At 36.6% G+C, this 20,465-nt stretch overlaps 2 protein-coding genes, 1 non-coding gene and 3 pseudogenes across 3 annotated transcripts; 2 read left to right on the top strand and 4 right to left on the bottom strand.

Moving 5' to 3' along the window:
• Positions 1–429: 429 nt before the first annotated feature.
• On the top strand, positions 430–1,475 carry LOC145612897 (18S ribosomal RNA; annotated as a pseudogene).
• A 227-nt stretch (positions 1,476–1,702) lies between these two features.
• On the top strand, positions 1,703–1,858 carry LOC145612812 (5.8S ribosomal RNA). The gene has a single exon (XR_014106729.1). It is a non-coding gene; the product is annotated as a 5.8S ribosomal RNA (ribosomal RNA).
• A 2,681-nt stretch (positions 1,859–4,539) lies between these two features.
• LOC145612748 (3-hydroxyisobutyryl-CoA hydrolase-like protein 3, mitochondrial) lies at positions 4,540–7,564 on the bottom strand (annotated as a pseudogene).
• Positions 7,565–8,336: 772 nt separating this feature from the next.
• Positions 8,337–12,240, bottom strand: LOC145612749 (3-hydroxyisobutyryl-CoA hydrolase-like protein 3, mitochondrial). The gene is made up of 10 exons (XM_081668045.1): positions 12,132–12,240; positions 10,528–10,632; positions 10,231–10,283; positions 9,803–9,937; positions 9,611–9,707; positions 9,369–9,498; positions 9,036–9,214; positions 8,837–8,964; positions 8,654–8,755; positions 8,337–8,477 (listed from the first exon to the last, which is right to left on the bottom strand). Exons 1-10 carry the CDS (start codon positions 12,238–12,240, stop codon positions 8,337–8,339), a joined length of 1,179 nt encoding a protein of 392 aa, XP_081524171.1.
• Positions 12,241–13,769: 1,529 nt separating this feature from the next.
• LOC145612750 (3-hydroxyisobutyryl-CoA hydrolase-like protein 3, mitochondrial) lies at positions 13,770–16,472 on the bottom strand. The gene is made up of 10 exons (XM_081668046.1): positions 16,364–16,472; positions 15,962–16,066; positions 15,791–15,843; positions 15,464–15,598; positions 15,272–15,368; positions 14,974–15,103; positions 14,629–14,807; positions 14,384–14,511; positions 14,177–14,278; positions 13,770–13,907 (listed from the first exon to the last, which is right to left on the bottom strand). Exons 1-10 carry the CDS (start codon positions 16,470–16,472, stop codon positions 13,770–13,772), a joined length of 1,176 nt encoding a protein of 391 aa, XP_081524172.1.
• A 914-nt stretch (positions 16,473–17,386) lies between these two features.
• On the bottom strand, positions 17,387–20,236 carry LOC145612751 (3-hydroxyisobutyryl-CoA hydrolase-like protein 3, mitochondrial; annotated as a pseudogene).
• Positions 20,237–20,465: the final 229 nt, after the last annotated feature.

Raw genomic sequence — 20,465 nt, forward strand, 5'->3', positions numbered from 1 at the left:
CTAAACACCCAAACAAACCCATTATGAATTTATGATTGCCTATGCATTCAATCACTCATGCACGGGGTGTTTATAATTGTTCGTAATTGCAAGGCATCTTAAGACATGATAACAAAGAGTGAGACGAGGCATGAATGAAAATGTTTACCGAAGGTCAAATTTGAAGCCTATGTGTCCCAAGGTCTCTTGAGTCCATGGAAAATACCTCCTTCTTTTTTTTCTTTTTTTTTTTTGGTGTTTGAAAAAGTCGAAAATTGTCAAAAGTTAAAAGGCTATATATAATTTGCTTTTTTGGACTAATTTTAGGAAATTTTTCCAAGAGTAAAAAGTGATTGCATGGTGTGTCCCCCAGAGTTATTACAGTTGGTTTGGAAATAAAACGGGCCTACCACTAAGTGTATAAAGTCTCGAGAATGAGTTTGGTGCAATTATATGATCATTTTGAAAATTTGTAGTAGTAGTCAGTTGAAGCAAGAATCTTTCATTGGCCTGGGTTATCAAATCCAAAACCACCCATTACCATTGTTGATGCATGGGTTATTTATGGAGTACAATTATTTACTGAAAGTAACCATAACAAATCATTATTTGCAAGAATAAATGAATAATACCCCTATATGGCTATAAAATACTGTAATTGTATAAGATATATGTAAAAAGATGGGGGCTCAAAGACGATCAGATATTGTCCTAGTCTCAACCATAAACGATGCCGACTAGGGATCGGCGGATGTTACTTTTAGGACGCCGCCGATACCTTATGAGAAATCAAAGTTTTTGGGTTCCGGGGGGGAGTATGGTCGCAAGGCTGAAACTTAAAGGAATTGACGGAAGGGCACCACCAGGAGTGGAGCCCGCGGCTTAATTTGACTCAACACGGAGAAACTTACCAGGTCCAGACATAGTAAGGATTGACAGACTGAGAGCTCTTTCTTGATTTTATGGGTGGTGGTGCATGGCCGTTCTTAGTTGGTGGAGCGATTTGTCTAGTTAATTCCGTTAACGAACGAGACCTCAACCTGCTAACTATGTATGCGAAGGTATACCTTCGCAGCTAGCGTTTAAGAGGGACTATGGCCTTTTAGGCTACGGATTTTTGAGGCAATAACAGGTCTGTGATGCCCTTAGATGTTCTAGGCCGCACGCGCGCTAAACTGATGTATTTAACGAGTCTATAGCCTTGACCGACAGGTCCGGGTAATCTTTGAAATTTCATCGTGATGGGGATTGATCATTGCAGTTGTTGGTCTTCAACGAGAAATTCCTAGTAAGCGCGAGTCATTAGCTCGCGCTGACTACGTCCCTGCCCTTTGTACACACCGCCCGTCGTTCCTACCAATTGAATGGTCCGGTGAAGTGTTCGGATTGCGGCGACGTGGGCGGTTCGCCGCCGATGACGTAGCGAGAAGTTCACTGAACCAGGAAGGAGAAGTCGTAAAAAGGTTTCCCTATGTGAACCTACATAAGGATCATTGTCGAAACTTGCCTAGTAGAACGTTTAGAGAACATGTTTATCATGAACAGGGATGTGGTGAAAGCCCCATCCCTAAGTTGGGAAGGTACTCCGCCTCGGTGGGGTATCTTCTCAGCACAATAACGAACCCCGGCGCAGTCTGCGCCAAGGAACATGGATACAAGTGTGCCCTTCTTCAGCCGGTTCGCCAGAAGTAAAGGTGGCACCAAGTCGTATATAACATTAAACGACTCTTGGCAATGGATATCTCGGATCTCGCATCGATGAAGAATGTAGCGAAATGTGATACTTGGTGTGAATTGCAGAATCCCGTGAAGCATCGAGTCTTTAAACGCAAGTTGCGCCTAAAGCCTTTAGATCGAGGGCACGCCTGTCTGGGCGTCACACATCGCGTCTCCCCCCACCTACCTTTAGAGGGAGGGGCGGAGGATGATGACCTCCCATGCCTCACCGGGTGTGGATGGCCTAAATATGGAGCCCCCGGTTACGAAGTGCCACGGCCATAGGTGGAATACAAGGCCTAGCCTAGGATGCGTCGTAGTCGCGCACTTTGTAGCTTTTGAGGACTCGCAGGACCCTTAGTTTGTTTGTCCTTTGGGGCGGAAAAACCGTGTCAATGACGACTCTTCCTATCATTGTGAAGCAGAATTCACCAAGTGCTAGATTGTTCACCCACCAATAGGGAACGTAAGCTGGGTTTAGACCGTCGTGAGACATGTTAGTTTTACCCTACTGATGATAGTGTCACGATGGTAATTCAACCTACTACGAGAGGAACCGTTGATTCACACAATTAGTCATCGCGCTTGGTTGAAAAGCCAGTGGCGCGAAGCTACCGTGTACTGGATTATGACTGAATGCCTCAAAGTCGGAATCCGGGCTAGAAGCGACGCATGTGCCCGCCGCCCCGATTGTCGTCCTATAGTAGGGGTTTCGGCCCCCAAGGGCACGTCTCGTAGGCTAAGCTCGCGTGGTGGATGCGCCGTGGGAGCCGCCTTGAAGTACAATTTCTACCGAGCGGCGGGTTGAATCCTTTGCAGACGACTTAAATACGCGACGGGATATTGTAAGTGGCAGAGTGGCCTCCATTGAGATTCAGCCCTATGTCGCTTTGATTTATCCCTCCCCCCACCCTATATCCTAAAAACACCTATATTTTGGAAAACGAGGTTAGCAATACATCTTGTATGCTAAAAAATGCTAAGTACGGGATTAAGACAAGTCTCAAAGCCTAAGTGTTGGGATGTTGGATGGTACAAAGGGTTGTGCGGGATGTGCACAAGACATGTGCACCCAAGCACAAGGCATACTTGGTTCCGGGCACTAGTTACGACTCCCAAGGCCCTTAAGACATGATGATTAAGGATGAATGAGATGGTTTCAGGCACTATGCATGACTCCCAAGGCCGTTTGGGAACCCATGGAAGTACTTGGATGCATAATCTTGCTGGGTGAAAAAAATGATACACGAAAGCCAAATATGAAGGCTATAATACACGAGATCGGAGCAATTTAGGAGGTGTCTGGATCCGATCTCGGAAATTCACGGAACACTACGGGATGCATCACGGGGTTATATAATATTGTTTCGACCCATATATGACCATTATTAGCTTATAGCCAATACAAGAGGCGTGTACGAAAATGGTTAAATTGGATGCTTAAAGGCAAATTGGATGGTTCCACCCACCCAAATGGACTCCCAAAGGGTATTAGGGTCCATGGTAATCATCTCGACAATTTTTATTTCCGGCCCAAAAAAAGTCAAAAATTGTCAAAATTGAAGGCTATTATCCACATTTTTTGAGGAATTTTGGAGGTTTCGCGACCCGGTATCGGAAAGTCATGAGATGCTAGGGGATATATCTCGAGGTCATATAATGACGTTTGGAACCATATATGAGCATTATATATTGTCGTAAATGTCCGTGGTGTAGCTTGATTTTATGAAATCAATGCAAGTTGTAATTGGGTAAATTGACTGTTTAAAGACATATTGGATGGTTTTACCCACACAAATGGGCTCCTGAAGGGTATTAGGGACCATGGTAAACATCTCGGCAATTTTTATTTCCAGGCGAAAAACGGACAAAAAAATTCCAAAATTGAAGGCTATTATCCACACTTTTTGAGGATTTTTGGAGGTTACAGGGCCCGGTGGCGAAAAGTGTTGAGATCTTAGGGGATACATCTCAGTGTCATATAAAGCCGTTAGGAACCATATATGACCATTATATGTTGTCATAAATGTCCATGGTAGGCTTGTGTTCACGAAATCGGTGCAAGTTGTGAACGGGTAAATTGACCGTTTAAAGGCATATTGGATGGTTTTACCCAGCCAAATGGGATCCTGGAGGTTATTAGGGACCATGGTAAACATCTCGGCAATTTTTATTTTCGGGCGAAAAACGGTCAAAAAATTCCAAAATTGAAATAATTCACGCTTTTTGAGGATTTTTGGAGGTTACGGGGCTCGGTGGGGAAAAGTGTTGAGATCTTAGGGGATACATTTAAGTGTTATATAATGCCGTTTGGAACCATATATGACCATTATATGTTGTCATAAATGTCCGTGGTAGGCTTGAGTTCACGAAATCAGTGCAAGTTGTGAACGGGTAAATTGACCGTTTAAAGGCATATTAGATGGTTGCACCAAGCCAAATAGACTCTTAGGGTGTATTAGGATTCTTGATTGCATGGTGTGTCCTCAAGGTTATTAAAGTTGGTTTTTAAACATAATAGGTCTACCACTAAGTGTATAAAGTCTCGAGAATGAGTTTGGTACAATCATGCGATCATTTTGAAAATTTGATGAAGTAGTAGTCAATTGAAACAAGAATCCTTCGTTGGCATGGGTTATGAAATCCAAAACCACCCATTACCATTGTTGATGCATGGGTTATTTATGGAGTACAATTATTTATAGATAATCCTTTGTGAAAGTAACCATAACAAATCATTATTTGCAAGAATAAATGATTATTACCCCTATATTGCTATATTGAGAATAAAATACTGTAATTGTATTAGATATATGTAACATGGATACATATTTGATATTTCTCTCAAAGTTTGGCTGATAAAGAATTCCACTTAGAGCTCTTAAACCTCAATTCTGGAATGTTAGGCTCAAATGGCTCAAAAAGTGCCTCAACTTCTTGCATATCAACTTCCTGCACACTAGATGGATTCCACTTTGGATTCTGCAGCAGTAAAAATATGTCAGCTAATGTAAATTTAACATCAAAGGCCATATTATGATAATTGTTAGAACAACAGATGCAATAAATTAAAGAAAACAAAATCGACAAACAAGAAAACAATGACACCCCTTGCTAGTACACTCGAAGAGTCAGATTCAAGGCAATTGAACAAAAACAAGGATGCTATAACAAATGACCCTTTAGTAATGTTGTTGCATTTACTAAGTTTTGAGTTTTGTTCTGTACTTGTGCATAACAGGTGCAGTTTTTGCAATATATGTATTATTTGAATGGAAATTTGATAGACCTGATCCTTGTCAACCAGAATAGCACGGACACCTTCTGCAGCGTCTTTTCTTAGTGAAACTCTAAGAATAACTCTATACTCCAATTTCATCACTCCAGTCACCTACATGTCAAGCAAGGAAAACAGAAACAGAAAGCAAAAATGAGAGCCAATTCTTATAGGATATGCAGACAGCGAAAATGAGAAGCTTAAGACTCACATTTGACAGATGAACATCATTACTTTTGACAGCTGATGCAATTTTAGCATAATACTTGTGTGTTAAGCACAGAGAGAATGGAGAGCCTTTCCCAAGCCCTTCCAAGGCCTCCTTGGCCCATCCAGCTACTGCAGATTGTACCATGGTTGTGTTGTAAGACAGTGATCACAAAGGCATCATTAGTTTACTAGGGTGCACAATGAGTATCTTACCTCTGGTATCAGAACTCTGCTGATGCATTTTCAGTTCCTCAAATATTTCACTCACTGACTTGTTTGCATTAAAAGTAGATGCAATATAGGGCAAAAGCAACTTCATCTGTGACTCAGAATGTGGCTGGATGCTGTATTTTGACAGTAGCTCTGCAACATCTTGGTAAGGATCCTCCGAACTGTTCAAAATCAGCTTTGTTAAAATCGTATTGCAGACATAATAATGCAGCAACAGATGGGAGAGAAAAGTGACAATTATGCAATAGCATCAATCCAATTTTATAAGCTTATGACTTGCATAGTTGCCTGACAGTTAAATACAGCACCGAAACCAGATTAACTAAAAGAAAGGATGATATACATACAAAGAGGATGCCAACAAGGACTCCTTTAGAGAACCAAGATTACTTGATGGCACATAGTGCGTCCCTAGGCCAACGTATAAAGCATCAGCCGGATTAGATATTCTTTTACCAGTCATACCAAGATAAGTACCTGCAGGCCGGATATAACAGAAACAGATTTTAATGTCCGGTTTACATTCCAACATTCATATTGTGCTTAAGTTTCATTAGGCCATTTTGAGAAACACCAAACACGGACTAGCTTACCCACTGATCCATCTCCTGGACTGTTTGCAGCAATGTACGAAAACCCTACATCAGGGAGCATACCAATACTATTTTCTGGCATAGCAAATAGAGTCCTCTGTTACAATTATACAAGAAAAGATCAGAATATATAAAATCTGCAATAGCTTCAGAAAAGTTAGCAAAGAGCTAACAAATTAAGACAGCACCTCTGTTACAACGCGGAAATGGCCATGGCATGATAAGCCGATTCCCATACCCATATTAATGCCATTCATCAAGCTGATGTACGGTTTTTTGTATTCAGATATCTTGCAAATTAAAGTATACTCAGCCGTGAACACCTGCAAATAAATTGAAGAGATTAAGCACAAAAAAACAAGAGATACAAAGAAGATAATGAAGTAGTAGGAACAAATAATTTGCAATCCAAAGTTGGCCTCAACAATAACAATAAGTACTATAAAACAGATTGTTTATAAAAAAAAAAAAAAAAAAGCACAAACCTCAATCTGAGTTGATAATTTTTGAGTTCCAGTAAGATACTTCACATCACCACCTAGAGATCAAATAATACTTCGGGTTAGATACTAAAACAGAATTGAATACTCCCTTCGTCCCAAATTACTTGGAAAAATTTCCTTATTAACTCATATAAATGGCACAAATCTACTTAATAATATATATACGGATCAGTAAGGAGTCAAATTTTTTAGCACAAAACCATGTGCCGGTTAAAGTGCGGCAAGTAATTCGGTACAGAAAAGGATTGTGTTTGCATCATTACCAGCACAGAACGAACGAGGTGAACTACTCTCTACAAGAACACATTTTACTCTTGGATCTTCTTCCCATTCATCAAGAAAGCTTTTGAACTTAATGTCCATTTCTGCACCAAATTAAATAAAACTTAATGGAAGCAACCAAAAAGAAATAAATAAAAATAAAAAAATGTAACAAGCCTTCCATTGTTCAATTTTTATGAAATTAATCAGCCAATATAATAATCCTCGTGTTCAAACCCTAAGAGAACTACGTACAACTAACATGTACAATTGTACATATTCTACTTAAGCACTCTATAGTTCATACATATATAACAACAATGATACGAGTCTTCTTATTAGATCATACATCCTTGGTTCCTATATATTGTACATCATTGAACAATATAATCGTTGAATAATTAGTATAACTAACCATTATGTGTAAAAGTTGATATTTTAAAACTATATTTACTCTAGGGTGAATATTTTCTTATATGTCAATGAGTACTCGTTTTATTAAAATTACAATTCTTTGAATGAGACTATTTTAGAGACGGAAGGAGTATTCTTCCCGACCACATAACTAAATGCACTCAAACTAAGTTACGTCAATGTACATTTCAACCATGGTGAACAAATTAAATGTAAAGAGAGCGAAAATTGACCTGGAGTCATGGCGTTGAGAGCTTTAGGACGATCAAGAGTAATAACAGCGACGCCATTAGCGTGAATGTTTCCCTTGACGAACTCATTGGCAAGAGAACCGGAAGACATGATCAGTGAGAAAGAGAAGAATGAAGAGATAATGCAAATAATAGTCGTAGTATTCATGCATGATTTGATTAGAATAGAAATCTAGAATTATTAGTAAGTAATAATTCGAGTTGGTTGACTGTGCTTGCATGTGATTTATGTGAGTGTAATTAGTTTGATGGGATTGAGCATGTCACCAAGTGCATTTGTATGGGCGTGTTATACTTCGTATAAAATAATATTTCTTCTATCTCTTAATGATTACAGTTTTTATTTTTGTCGGTATTTTTGAATTTGTCTCATGGAAGTACTTAATAATCTGTAACTCTTTAATTAGAGTTTTCTAATTCAATTCAACAAAAGGTGAGATTTTATATTACTTCTCTTTAAAGATTGAATTGCATTGGCCAACCAAGGCTCAACACAACATGTAACTATATTTACTTGTTAAGTTGTGGGTGGAGTTTGAGTCGTCTTTATTTGGGAGAAGCGTAACAGGGCATGACATGACCTGTCCCGACAATAATAGGTAAAAGAGTTGCATCTCCCTTTGTTGTTAGTTCATCATAATACAATATTTTGCTGATGATTGTGTCTGAATAGGATTGTTTTGAGTTCATTCCTTAGTTAGTAGTTTATACAATTAGGAAGATATATATACATATTAACTTGAAAAAACCTTTATTTAGGGGGAGGGGGTGGTTGTATGATGAAATTGTTATGAATAAGTTCCAAAATGTTGACATTATTAGCTTCTATGCCTGAAAATAATTTCGCAACGTACTTCATTTGTAATCCTAATATTATAGGATATTTGGATACATATTTAGCTCAAATTTTGGCAAAAAGAAGAGAAATCCCCTTAGAGCTCTTAGACCTCAATTCTGGAATGTTAGGCTCAAATGGCTCAAAAAAAGCCTCAACTTCCTGCATGTCAACTTCTTTGACACTAAACGGCGTCCACTTTGGATTCTGCAAGCACCCATGTAAATTCATCAACAAACAAGATATCAAAGGCAAACAAAATCAACATACATGAACACGACGAGACCCATTGCAGGATCTATCACTACTGCAAACCCTTGATAATGTTGTACATAACAATTTTGTGCAACAGGGGACATAATTCAACTGGAAATTAGACAGACCTGATCCTTATCAACCAAAAGAGCACGAACACCTTCAACGACATCTTTTCTTAGTGAAGCTCTTATACCAATTCTGTACTCTAGTTTCATTACTCCACTCACCTAGATTTCAAGCAGTACATAAGCAAAACAAAAAAAAAAAGAAATAATTTTGAGGAAGAAAATGAAAAGCTTCTGACTCACACTAGACAGATGAGCATCATTATTTTTGACAGCTGATGCAACTTTAGCATAATATCTGTGTGTTAAGCAAAGAGCAAAGGGAGCTCCTCTGCCAAGCCCTATCAAGGCCTCCTTGGCCCATCCAGCCACTGCATAACGAACCACGGTTGTAAGAAGGTGATCGAAAAGGCATAACATATTTACAAGGATTGTAGCTTACCTATGTCGTCAGAACTCTGCTGATGCCTTTTCAATTCGTCAAATATCTCACTGACTGATTTGTTCGCGTTGAAGGTAGAAGCAATATAGGGCAAAAGCAGCTTCAGTTGTGGCTCTGAATGTGGCTTGATGCTGTAATTTGGCAGCATAGCTGCAACATCCTGATAAGGTTCCCCTGAACTGTCCAAAATCGGGCTTATTTAAAAATTGTAATGCAGGCATAATAATTCAGCAACATATAGCTTAAGTCCATTCTAATAATTTCATTACTTGCCAACAATCAAATACAACACCAAAACTAGATGAACAAAAAGAAAGAATATCATGTACATACAAAGCGGATGCTAAGAAAGAGTTCTTTAGAGAACCAAGGTTACTTGATGGCACAAAGTGTGTCCCTAGGCCAACGTATAAAGCATCAGCCGGATGAGATATTCTTTTACCAGTCATTCCAAGATAAGCACCTGCAGGATGAATAGATTAAGGCCAACAGATTAGGCCGTGTTGTGAAACATCAAACAATAAACGCGGCCTTTTTTTCATCAGATGGTCCTAAATAAAGTCGGGCTAGCTTACCTACTGATCCGTCTCCTGGACTGTTTGCAGCTATGTATGAAAACCCTACATCAGGAAAGAAACCAATACAATTTTCTGGCATAGCTAAAAGAGTCCTCTGTTACAATAAAATTAGAAAAGATCAGAATGTATTATTCTGCAATGATGACTTCAGAAAAATTACTAAAGACTTGACAAATTATAGAGCAGCACCTCTGTCACAACGCGGTATTGGCCATGGGCAGATAAGCCAAGACCCAAACCCATACTTATGCCGTCCATCAAGCTAATATACGGTTTTTTGTACTCAGATATCTTACATATCAAAGTATACTCCGCCGTGAATACCTATCAATAGACTCAAGGCAATGAGCACACCAAGCACAAGGAGAGCTCAAGCACAAAATAATACGTAGTAGATAAATACACACACATATATAACATACTTGTACAAAAGGGTGTTGACCAATTTAATATGAAGCTTATAGTAATAATGTAGTATAACACATACGAAGTATATACTAGATTCTCATACGTGGGCTTAGTAAATGATTTTATCATTATAAAATTATAGATCTAGTAACCTACTACCTCAACCATAATAATCATAATATAGCCAAAAAAAAAACACAACTACAAACCTTGATTAGAGTTGATAAATCTTGATTTGCAGTGATATACTTCACATCACCCCCTAGAGATCAAGTTATAAATACAATAAAACCATTAGCTTCGACAATATGATATACTTGAGAGTGAGGGGTAGCTCAAGTGGTTAGAGATTCCCTCCCGATCCCAATATCCTGGGATCGATTCTCACCCCTGTCCTTGTGGCTCTCTAAACAACAAAAAACAATATGATATACTTTTGTTTGTTTGTATCAAGAGATTAAGATATTAGTACAAAATAAAGTTGGATTTGAGTTAACATGAATTACCAGCACAAAATGAACGAGGTGAACTACTACTCTCTACTAAAACACATTTCACTTTTGGGTCCACCTCCCACTCATCAAGTAAGCTTTTAAACTTAATGTTCATATCTGCAACCAAACTAACTAAATAAGAGTTAGCTTAGTGAAAGATAAAAATAATAAATGTAAAAATTGTCCTTCTATGTGGTCAATTGATCAAATTGGTAAATAAAAAAGACTCTTAGCGACAATTTGGTAAAAAAAAAACTTATTCCGGCGACAATTTGGTAAAAAAAACTTATTCCGGCGGCGATTTGGTAAAAATAACTAACTTAAGCGGCAATTTGGTAAATAAATTAATCTCAGGCGACAATTAACCCAAAAAATACAAAAATTTCCGATAAATTATTCGCGAATGCTTAATTTAGTTCGTTTTTTTTTTTTTTTTACTAACCCTTTTTATGGAAATAACAATTTGAAGAAAAAAAAAACTTTAAGTATTAGTTTTCACTTAAGTTTCATACCCCTTATTAAGGAAATTTTTTTAAAAAGGGGTTGGAAATAAAAAGGGATGACATATAAATTTAAAATTATAAATGGGAAAAAATAAATTTAAAAACACAAACACAAATAAAATAAGGATTTTTAAAGAGTTTGTCAGGAAAAAATAGATTTTTTGGTCTAAATGTCGCCTGAATTTATTAATTTTACCAAATTGTCGCATATTGTTAGTTATTTTTATCAAATTGTGGTCGAAGTAAGTTTTTTTTACCAAATTGTCACTAGAAGTCTTTTTTTTTTTTACCAATCTGGTCAATTGGCCTCCATATGTTGAACTAAAATTGGGCACGGCCGGGTTGTGTAGGCGTACATGTCATGTCAACATGTTTCATACTCAAATAACATATAAAAAGAAAAGATTAAAATTTAGATATTTTGTTGTTTGGTTATAAACTCATAAATGAGAGGATTGAAGCCAAAACACATGGGTCACCAATTGGGCTCATGATTTAATTTTGAAAATTATTTTAGGAGTATATATTTCATCACACTATTCTTAAAAGTTAAAATATAGCGATTAATAGTAATGAGTGCTAATACGCAGCAAATAAACATTTTAAAAAGTATAATTGTCCAAATACTATTTATAAGATTGTCTCAGACTTTTTAAAAGGTAGGAGTGTCCGTATATGGTTAAATGGTCCCAGATTGTTATATACACCATACACCCGGGTGTATAGTACACCATGAGTATTTCGTATTCATTTTGATTATTGTGTTTTTCATTTACCGTAATCATCAAATGAAGAGCATAAACAAACCTTGTGGTAGTCGGGTGTATGATGCACCCGAGTGTATATAACAAATTCTACCATCAATCCATCAAGCCTCTTATTATACCATGCAGGACTTACAATAGGCTCTCAGTCCCTTTGTGTCCCCAAGGAAGGGCACATAGTTTTAAGAAGGTTAACTTTACAAAAAAAAAAAAAAAAAAAAAAAAAAAAAAAAAAAAAAAAAAAAAAAAATCAAATTGAAATGCAATTAGTAACTAACCTCTATCAATAAAAATCATATAACAACATGGTGAAACAATTAAAGGTAAATAGAAGGAAAGTACACTTGACCTGTATTCATGGCGTTAAGAGCTCTAGGACGATCAAGAGTAATAACAGCGACGCCATTAGGGTGAACGTTACCCTTCACGAACTCATTGGCAGCATAAACAGAAGCCATTATTAATAATTAAGAAGCTATCTTTGCTAAGTTTCAACGACGAGGAAGAAAGAGATCGAAGATTATATATTGATTAATTTGAAATCGAAATATTGTGTTGAGTTTATGTAATGTTTGTGAGTTTATTATGTATGTCTGCATGTGCATGGATGTGTTATTAACAAAGACTTCGAATGGCTTTTCTTAAAAATTAGTCTTTACGTTACTTAATACTACTGTAATCAACTTCTAATGAGTTGGTAATTATACCGTAAATTATACATATTATGTATCGTGAAAGCAACAATTATGCAAATCAAGTTCAAATGAGCTGACCATATATATGTGAAATATATATTAAAGCTCTAAATTTTTTAAAGGGGTACTAAAAAAATAGGTAACAAACAAGAACCCAAGTTACCTAACCAATAATGAGTACCGTTAATTATACTATCAAGTATCATGAAAGCAACAATTATTGGCTTATTGCTAATAACCTGTATTTTTTTTAGGCAAATTGCTTACACTGTACCTTTGTTTTAAATTCATGCAAATTCAATTTTTCCTTTTAAGGTATTCACTTCCTTATAGAGGGGACCTTTCACTGGGGCCATTCGGGCCCGGCCCTCCATAATAATTGTAATTAATAAGTTAATAAATTAAAATAACTTAAATTTACTCATAAAGTATTTGGACATAGTGATTACTGATTAGTGATTAGTTTTGAGCAAGCTAGAGTTTAAATATTTAAATTCCGACCCCTCTAATATTTTCGGCCAAGATCCGCCACTGCTTCCCAAAGTTCAATACATTGATGAAGTATTCACTTCCCAAAATTTGTTCAATATTATTCTTATAATATCCTATAAAAGACAACCAAAACGATATAAGTAAGGTCTAGTTTACTTTAATACAAGGAAAAAAAATTCTGATTTTTATTATAATGGAAAAATTGCCAAAAATAATTCCAACTTTGCGCCATCCGTCCAAAATAATTAAGATTGTCCGCATGAGTGCATGACAAAGGTATGTCCGATAACTCTGCCTTGACGTCTGAGAAAGTTAGTTGTCCGGGGGTGTGACCCGGGAAAGCCCCTACGATACTTAAGTCAGCGAATGTACTTTCTACGCAATTACACAATTTATAAAGTTGTTGAAGTTCAATGTGAAAGTCGTGAATTTTGATCTACTATTTCTTTTGGCATTGTTAGTTTGATTTGATTTGAATGACAATTTGCAGCCTCTCCACCAAGGAGTAGTTAAAAAGAGTCGTAACTCCCCTGGCCTGGTTAGTCCATCATAAAACAATATATCTCGCTGATGATTATGACTCTTTGAATAGGATTGTTTTTAATTGTCCAATCCTTAGTTTATACAAATTGGAAGATATACATCTATAATTTTGGAAAAGAATGTGTTAATCTCAGGGTTAGTTATTGGTTTATGAAATTGTTATGAATAAATTCCGAACTGTCGATTATATACTGTATATTATTACACAATTTCATTCTCAGTCCCAATATTGTTGGATATTTGGATACATTTTTTGTTCAAATTTTGGCTGAAAGAGAAATCCCTTTAGAGCTCTTATACCTCAATTCTGGAACGTTATGCTCAAATGGCTCAAAAATAGCCTCTACTTCCTGCATATCAACTTCCTTGACACTAGACGGCGTCCACTTTGGATTCTGCTAGCTTAGCAGCCATATATATTCATAATCAAAGGGCATAACTGTTAGAATAGATGCAAGAGATTATTGACAAAGCATATTAACAACAAGAACACGCGACAGGACACCCCTTTCCAGGATCACTGGAAGTAGTGCTACTACACATTTAACGCATTCCAGCAGAAAATTGATGCCATATGTTGTTGCACATAACTACTTAATTCTGCCATACATGCTTTTTGCAGCATAGAACAATAGAACATAATTTAAATGGAAATTAGACAGACCTGATCCTTGTCAACCAAAAGAGCACGAACACCTTCAACGACATCTTTTCTTTGTGAAGCTCTAATAGCAATTCTATACTCTACTTTCATCACTCCACTCACCTAGATTTCAAGCAAGACATGAGGAGGAAAAAAGGAAACAAATTTTGAAGAGGATATGTCCATAAAATTGGCAGAAGGGAAGAAAATGAGAAGATACAGACTCACATTAGACAGATGAGCATCATTATTTTTGACAGCTGATGCAACTTTAGCATAATATCTGTGTGTTAAGCAAAGAGCAAAGGGAGCTCCTCTGCCAAGCCCTATCAAGGCCTCCTTGGCCCATCCAGCCACTGCATAACGAACCACGGTTGTGACTCTTGTGAGTGAGTGAGTGATTGATTGAAAAGGCGTAACAAGTTTACAAGGATGCATTAGATATCACAACAGATTACAGAATAGCTGCTTACCTATGTTGTCAGAACTCTGCTGATGCCTTTTCAATTCCTCAAATATCTCACTTACTGACTTGTTCGCGTTGAAGGCAGAAGCAATATAGGGCAAAAGCAGCTTCAGTTGTGGCTCTGAATGTGGCTTGATGCTGTAATTTGACAGTGTAGCTGCAACATCCTGGTAAGGCTCCCCTGAACTGTCCAAAGTCGGATTTTTAATGATTAGACTATTGCAGACATAATAATGCAGATGAGAAAAGTGACAATATTGCAACATCTTAAATCCATTCTTAGAATCTCATGACTTTCCAACAACAAATGTAGCACCAACACTGGATGAACTAAAAGAAAGAATGTACATACAACGCAGATGCCAACAAAGACTCTTTTAGAGAGCCAAGGTTACTTGATGGCACGTAGTGTGTCCCTAGGCCAATGTATAAAGCATCAGCCGGATTGGATATTCTTTTGCCAGTCATACCAATATAAGCCCCTGCAAGATGAATAAATACGAAATCAAATAGAAAGCAGATATGACTGGAACATTTAGAATGTTCGGTTTACTTTCCAACATATTATGCTTGAGTTTCGTTAGGCCACATTGAAAAACATCAAACACGGTCTTCTCATCATACGATCCTTAAAGGACAGGCTAGCTTACCCACTGATCCATCTCCTGGGCTGTTTGCAGCTATGTACGAAAACCCTACATCAGGAAACAAGCCAATACTATTTTCTGGCATAGCAAATAGAGTCCTCTGTTACAAAATTATACAAGGATAGATCAGAACAATGTAATCTGCAATTATGACTTCAGAAGAATTAATAAAGACTTAACAAATTATAACAGCACCTCTGTCACAACGCGGTAATGGCCATGGCCTGATAAGCCAATACCCATACCCATAGTTATGCCGTCTATGAAGCTGATATACGGTTTTTTGTACTCAGATATCTTACAAATCAATCCATAATCCGCAGTGAATATCTACAAATAAATTCAAGACGACTAGAAAATAAAGACACCAAGCATAATGAAAGAATTCACCGTGACACTCAACACCAACACCAAGAAATCAATACACACACTAGAGGTAAAATTTCTATATAAAAACTTTTCGAGTTTTAAAAACTTCTGAATTAACACAACATAAACCAAATAGAAAAACAGTACACAAACCTCAATCAGAGTTGGTAAATCCTGAATTCCAGTCATATACTTAACATCACCACCTATATATGAATATCAACTAATAGTACTTCAGGTCATAAATCCAATCGAAACAATTCAAATGCTAAGATAAGAAAATAATATACAAATTGAAGTTAGATTGAGTTTAACATGAATTACCAACACAGAATGAACGAGGCGAACCACTACTCTCTACTAGAACACATTTCACTTTCGCGTTCTCTTCCCATTCATCTAGTAAGCTTTTGAACTTAATAGCCATAGCTGTACCAAATTAAACTAAGAAAGATTTAGTGGAAGCAAAAGAAATACAAAATAACAAGCCTTACATTCCTAGGAGATTAAACTAGTACACGGGTTTTACTTAGTAGTTCGTATGTCACAATGATGTGAGTTGTTCACTCATCCTAGTATAATCAATCATACATAATTAATAATACGTACTCCCTTTGTCCCCTAAAGAATTTCCGTTCTTTGGACAATCATATAATATCAAGTACAATAATCATTTTACTAAAAGGTGATTTATAACATAGGAAAATAAAGGGAAACAAACTTGACCTGAAGTCATGGCGTTGAGAGCTTTAGGACGATCAAGAGTAATAACAGCGACGCCATTGGCGTGAATTTTTCCCTTGACAAACTTGTCAGCATCAGAAGCAGAAGCCATGATCAAGGAACTTCAATGATCATTATTGACTAATTTGAAATTAAGAAAAAATAAATAAATAAGAGTTGTGTTCATTGTATCAATGTATGTCAGCATGTGCATTGATGGCCATTAAAAAAGACTTGGCTGCTAATTAAAAAAGACTTCAAATTATGTTCTACTCTGTATAAAAATTATTGGCTTAATTAATATATTTGATCATCTGTTTTTATTGAACACTTCTGCTCATTTAAAGTTAAGCATGTAACTTAATCTCCAAAAACAACCTAAATGGAAGAGACTAGAAAAGGCAAAGATATTAATGAGCAAAGTAATGTATTCACAAGCGTGAAATCACAAAATAATGTAATTAAAAAAAAAAAGAAAATTTGTCAATTGCAGCCATTTAAAGTTTATATTTTGTAAATTGCAATCATTTACAAATTGCAGCCCAAAAGTTCTTATAATTTGTATATTGTAACCCAATTCAACTTTTCTTCGGTTTGTGGGTCGAAAAATATTCGAGAACTATTTCAAGGGCCATTTTAGACCTTAAGGAACCGAATTGAGCTCGGAATAAGCAAAAAAAAAAAAACATAAGTGTCTCGTTTTGGGTAACAAAAGAATTGAGGTCGGAATAAGCCAAAAAAATAACATAACTGTCTCGTTTTGGGTAACAAAATGTATCAATTTGTGGGCAACTATTTTCTGCTGCAAAGATGAGGCACCTACAACACAACTTTTCACTTTATTACAACTAACTAACTAAGGAAGTTCCACCTCAAAATCATATAACAATTAAGGGAAATAACCCCTTAGCGTTATAAAGTGGAAACAACTTTCTTATTTCTTCAATGTGGGATACACTTCCCAACACTTTCTACGCTCTTCAATGTGGGACAACACACCCCTCACATGTGGGTTTTCTCACGGGCTCAAATTTTGGATGAAAGAGAAATCCCCTTAGAGTTGTTAAACCTTAATTCTGGAATGTTAGGCTCAAATGGCTCAAACATAGCCTCAACTTCCTGCATATCAACTTCCTTGACACTAGACGGCGTCCACTTTGGATTCTGCCAGCAGCCATGTAAATTCAACAACAAAAGGCCACAACTGTTAGAATAGATCTATGCAACAGTTTATTGACAAACAAGAAAACGCGAAACCCCTTGCAGGATACTCTTAAGTGCCACTAAAAATTTAAGGCATTCCAACAGAAAATTGCATTGGTGCCAGAACAAAGGATTCTTGGTAATGTTGTTGCACATAACTAGTTGAAAATTTAAATGGAGCGTAATTTAATTATGTTTTGTGCAGCACAGAATAATAGAGCATAATTTAAATGGAAAATTAGAGCATACTTAAAATGTTTTGTACATAGAAGTTTTGTGCAGCACAGAGCAAAAGAACATGATTTAAATGGAAAAGTAAACAGACCTGATCCTTGTCGATCAAAAGAGCACGAACACCTTCAACAGCATCTTTTCTTGGTGAAGTTCTAATAACAATTCTATAGTCCAGTTTCATAACTCCTCTCAGCTAGATTCCAAGCAGGACATAAGAATAAAAAATGCAAACAAATTTAGCATGATATCTGCGTGTTAAGCAAAAACTAGAAGCTTTCTGACTCACATTAGACAGATGAACATCATTACTTCTGACGGCGGATGCAACTTTAGCATAATATCTGTGTGTTAAGCAAAGAGAGAATGGAGCTGCTCTACTAAGCCCTTCCAAGGCCTCCTTGGCCCATCCAGCCACTGAACAAAATCACGGTTGTATGTAAGAGTGTGATCGAAAAGGCATGACTTGTTATTAGAACTTCACCAAGAAAAAATGCTGTTGAAAACAGAATTGACCTCTAGGATCACTACAGAAAACAGAATTGTAGCTTACCTAAGTCATCAGAACTCTGCTGATGCCTTTTCAATTCCTCAATTATTTCACTTACTGAGTTGTTCGCGTTGAAGGCAGAAGAAATATAGGGCAAAAGCAGCTTCAGTTGTGGCTCATGATGTGGCTTGATGCTGTAATTTGACAGTGTAGCTGCAACATCCTGGTAAGGATCTTCTGAGCTGTCAAAAATCGGCTTGTTAAAGATTCTATGGCAGACATAATAATGCAGCAACATTTGAGAGATGATAATGCAATAACTTAAGTCCATTCTTATAATTTCATCACTTGCCCGAAAAGCATATACAGCAAATAAAGGATGTACATACAAAGCTGATGCCAACAAAGAGTCCTTAAGAGAACCAAGGTTTCTTGATGGCACATAGTGCGTCCCCAGTCCAACGTATAAGGCATCAGCCGGATTAGATATTCTTTTACCAGTCATACCAAGATAAGCGCCTGTAGGATGAAAAAAAAAAAATAAAATAACAGGAAGCATATATAACAAAAACAGATTACTATATTATGTCATGTTTACTTTCCAACATGCACATTGTGCTTAAGTTATGATAGCTAGGCCATTTTGAGAAACATCAAACATGGTCTTCTCATCATACGGTCCTAATAGACAGGCTAACTTACCCACTGATCCATCTCCTGGACTGTATGCAGCTATGTACGAAAACCCTACATCAGGGAAGTAACCAATACTATTTTCTGGCATAGCTATACGAGTCCTCTGTTACAATTATACCGTGAAAGATCAGAACAGTGTAATATGCAATAATGACTTCAGTAGAATTAGTAAAGACTCAACAAATTATAACAGCACCTCTGTGACAACGCGGTGATGGCCATGGCATGATATGCCAATACCCTTACCCAAAGTTATGCCATCCATGAAGCTGATGTACGGTTTCTTGTACTCAGATATCTTACATCAATGTGTACACTCCTGTGAACCCCTACCAAGGAATTTAAGTCAACAACAGAATGAAAGAATTCGCGGTGGAGCTAGCTATTATCTACGCCTCAACAATAACACAACATATACACAAACAGTTAAACAGAAACCTCAATCAGAGTTGATAAATCTTGAGCTCCAGTCATACTCTTCACATCACCACCTAAATGTATATATCAACTAGCTTAGTAGACTTCAGGTCATAAATCCAATGGAAACAATTCAGATGCTAATATAAAATAGGAAAACAAGATACAAATTAAATTGAAGTTGGATTGAGTGTTACATGAATTAATATAATTACCAGCACAAAATGAACGAGGCGAACTACTACTCTCTACTAGAACACATTTTACTTTCGGGTTCTCTTCCCATTCATCTAGTATGCTTCTGAACTTATTGTCCATAGCTGTACAAAATTAAACTAACAAAGAGTTAGTGGACGCGATAGCCAAAATCAAAAGTAACAACGGCTAACCACCCGTGTGACCACTTATAAATAAATAAATAAAAAAAAAAAAAAAAAAAAAACCTCTATTAACACTGACAGATTAACCCCTATTATACTCTCGGATTAAACTTTATAACGAGTAATCCCAAAATGGTTAGTCACATATAAAAGTTAGTGATAATTAATACGTATTCCCTCTGTCCCCCCAAAGAACTTAAGTAGTCCGCATAAAATGTGATAATGATGTGATTAATCACGTTTAATTATATATCAAGTAATCAAGTATCATTAATTATTTTACTATAATAATTAGAGGAAAACATAGGAATATAAAGGGAAACAAGCTTGACCTGAAGTCATGGCGTTAAGAGCTTTAGGACGATCAAGAGTAATAACAGCGACACCATTCGAGTAAATGTTTCCTTTCACAAACTCAGCAGCAGCAGCAGCAGCAGCAGCAGCAGCAGCGGAAGCCATGATCAAGAAGCTTCAATGGTGAAGAATATTCTATTAAAGGAGTTAATATTGATTAATTTGAAATTTTGATTTACTCGTAAAAAAAAATTAAGAATTGTTGTGTACTTGTGTTAGTTGTACTAGTGTGTCAACATGTGCATTACTGATTAATGTGCTATAAAAAATTATAATTTGATTTAAAAATTTTCCCGCTTAAATCAATTGCTGACGTCATATATTTTTATTTATT

Source organism: Chenopodium album, chromosome 24 (genome assembly GCF_948465745.1).
Source record: "Chenopodium album chromosome 24, dcCheAlbu1.1, whole genome shotgun sequence".
Classification (NCBI taxonomy): Eukaryota; Viridiplantae; Streptophyta; class Magnoliopsida; order Caryophyllales; family Amaranthaceae; genus Chenopodium; species Chenopodium album.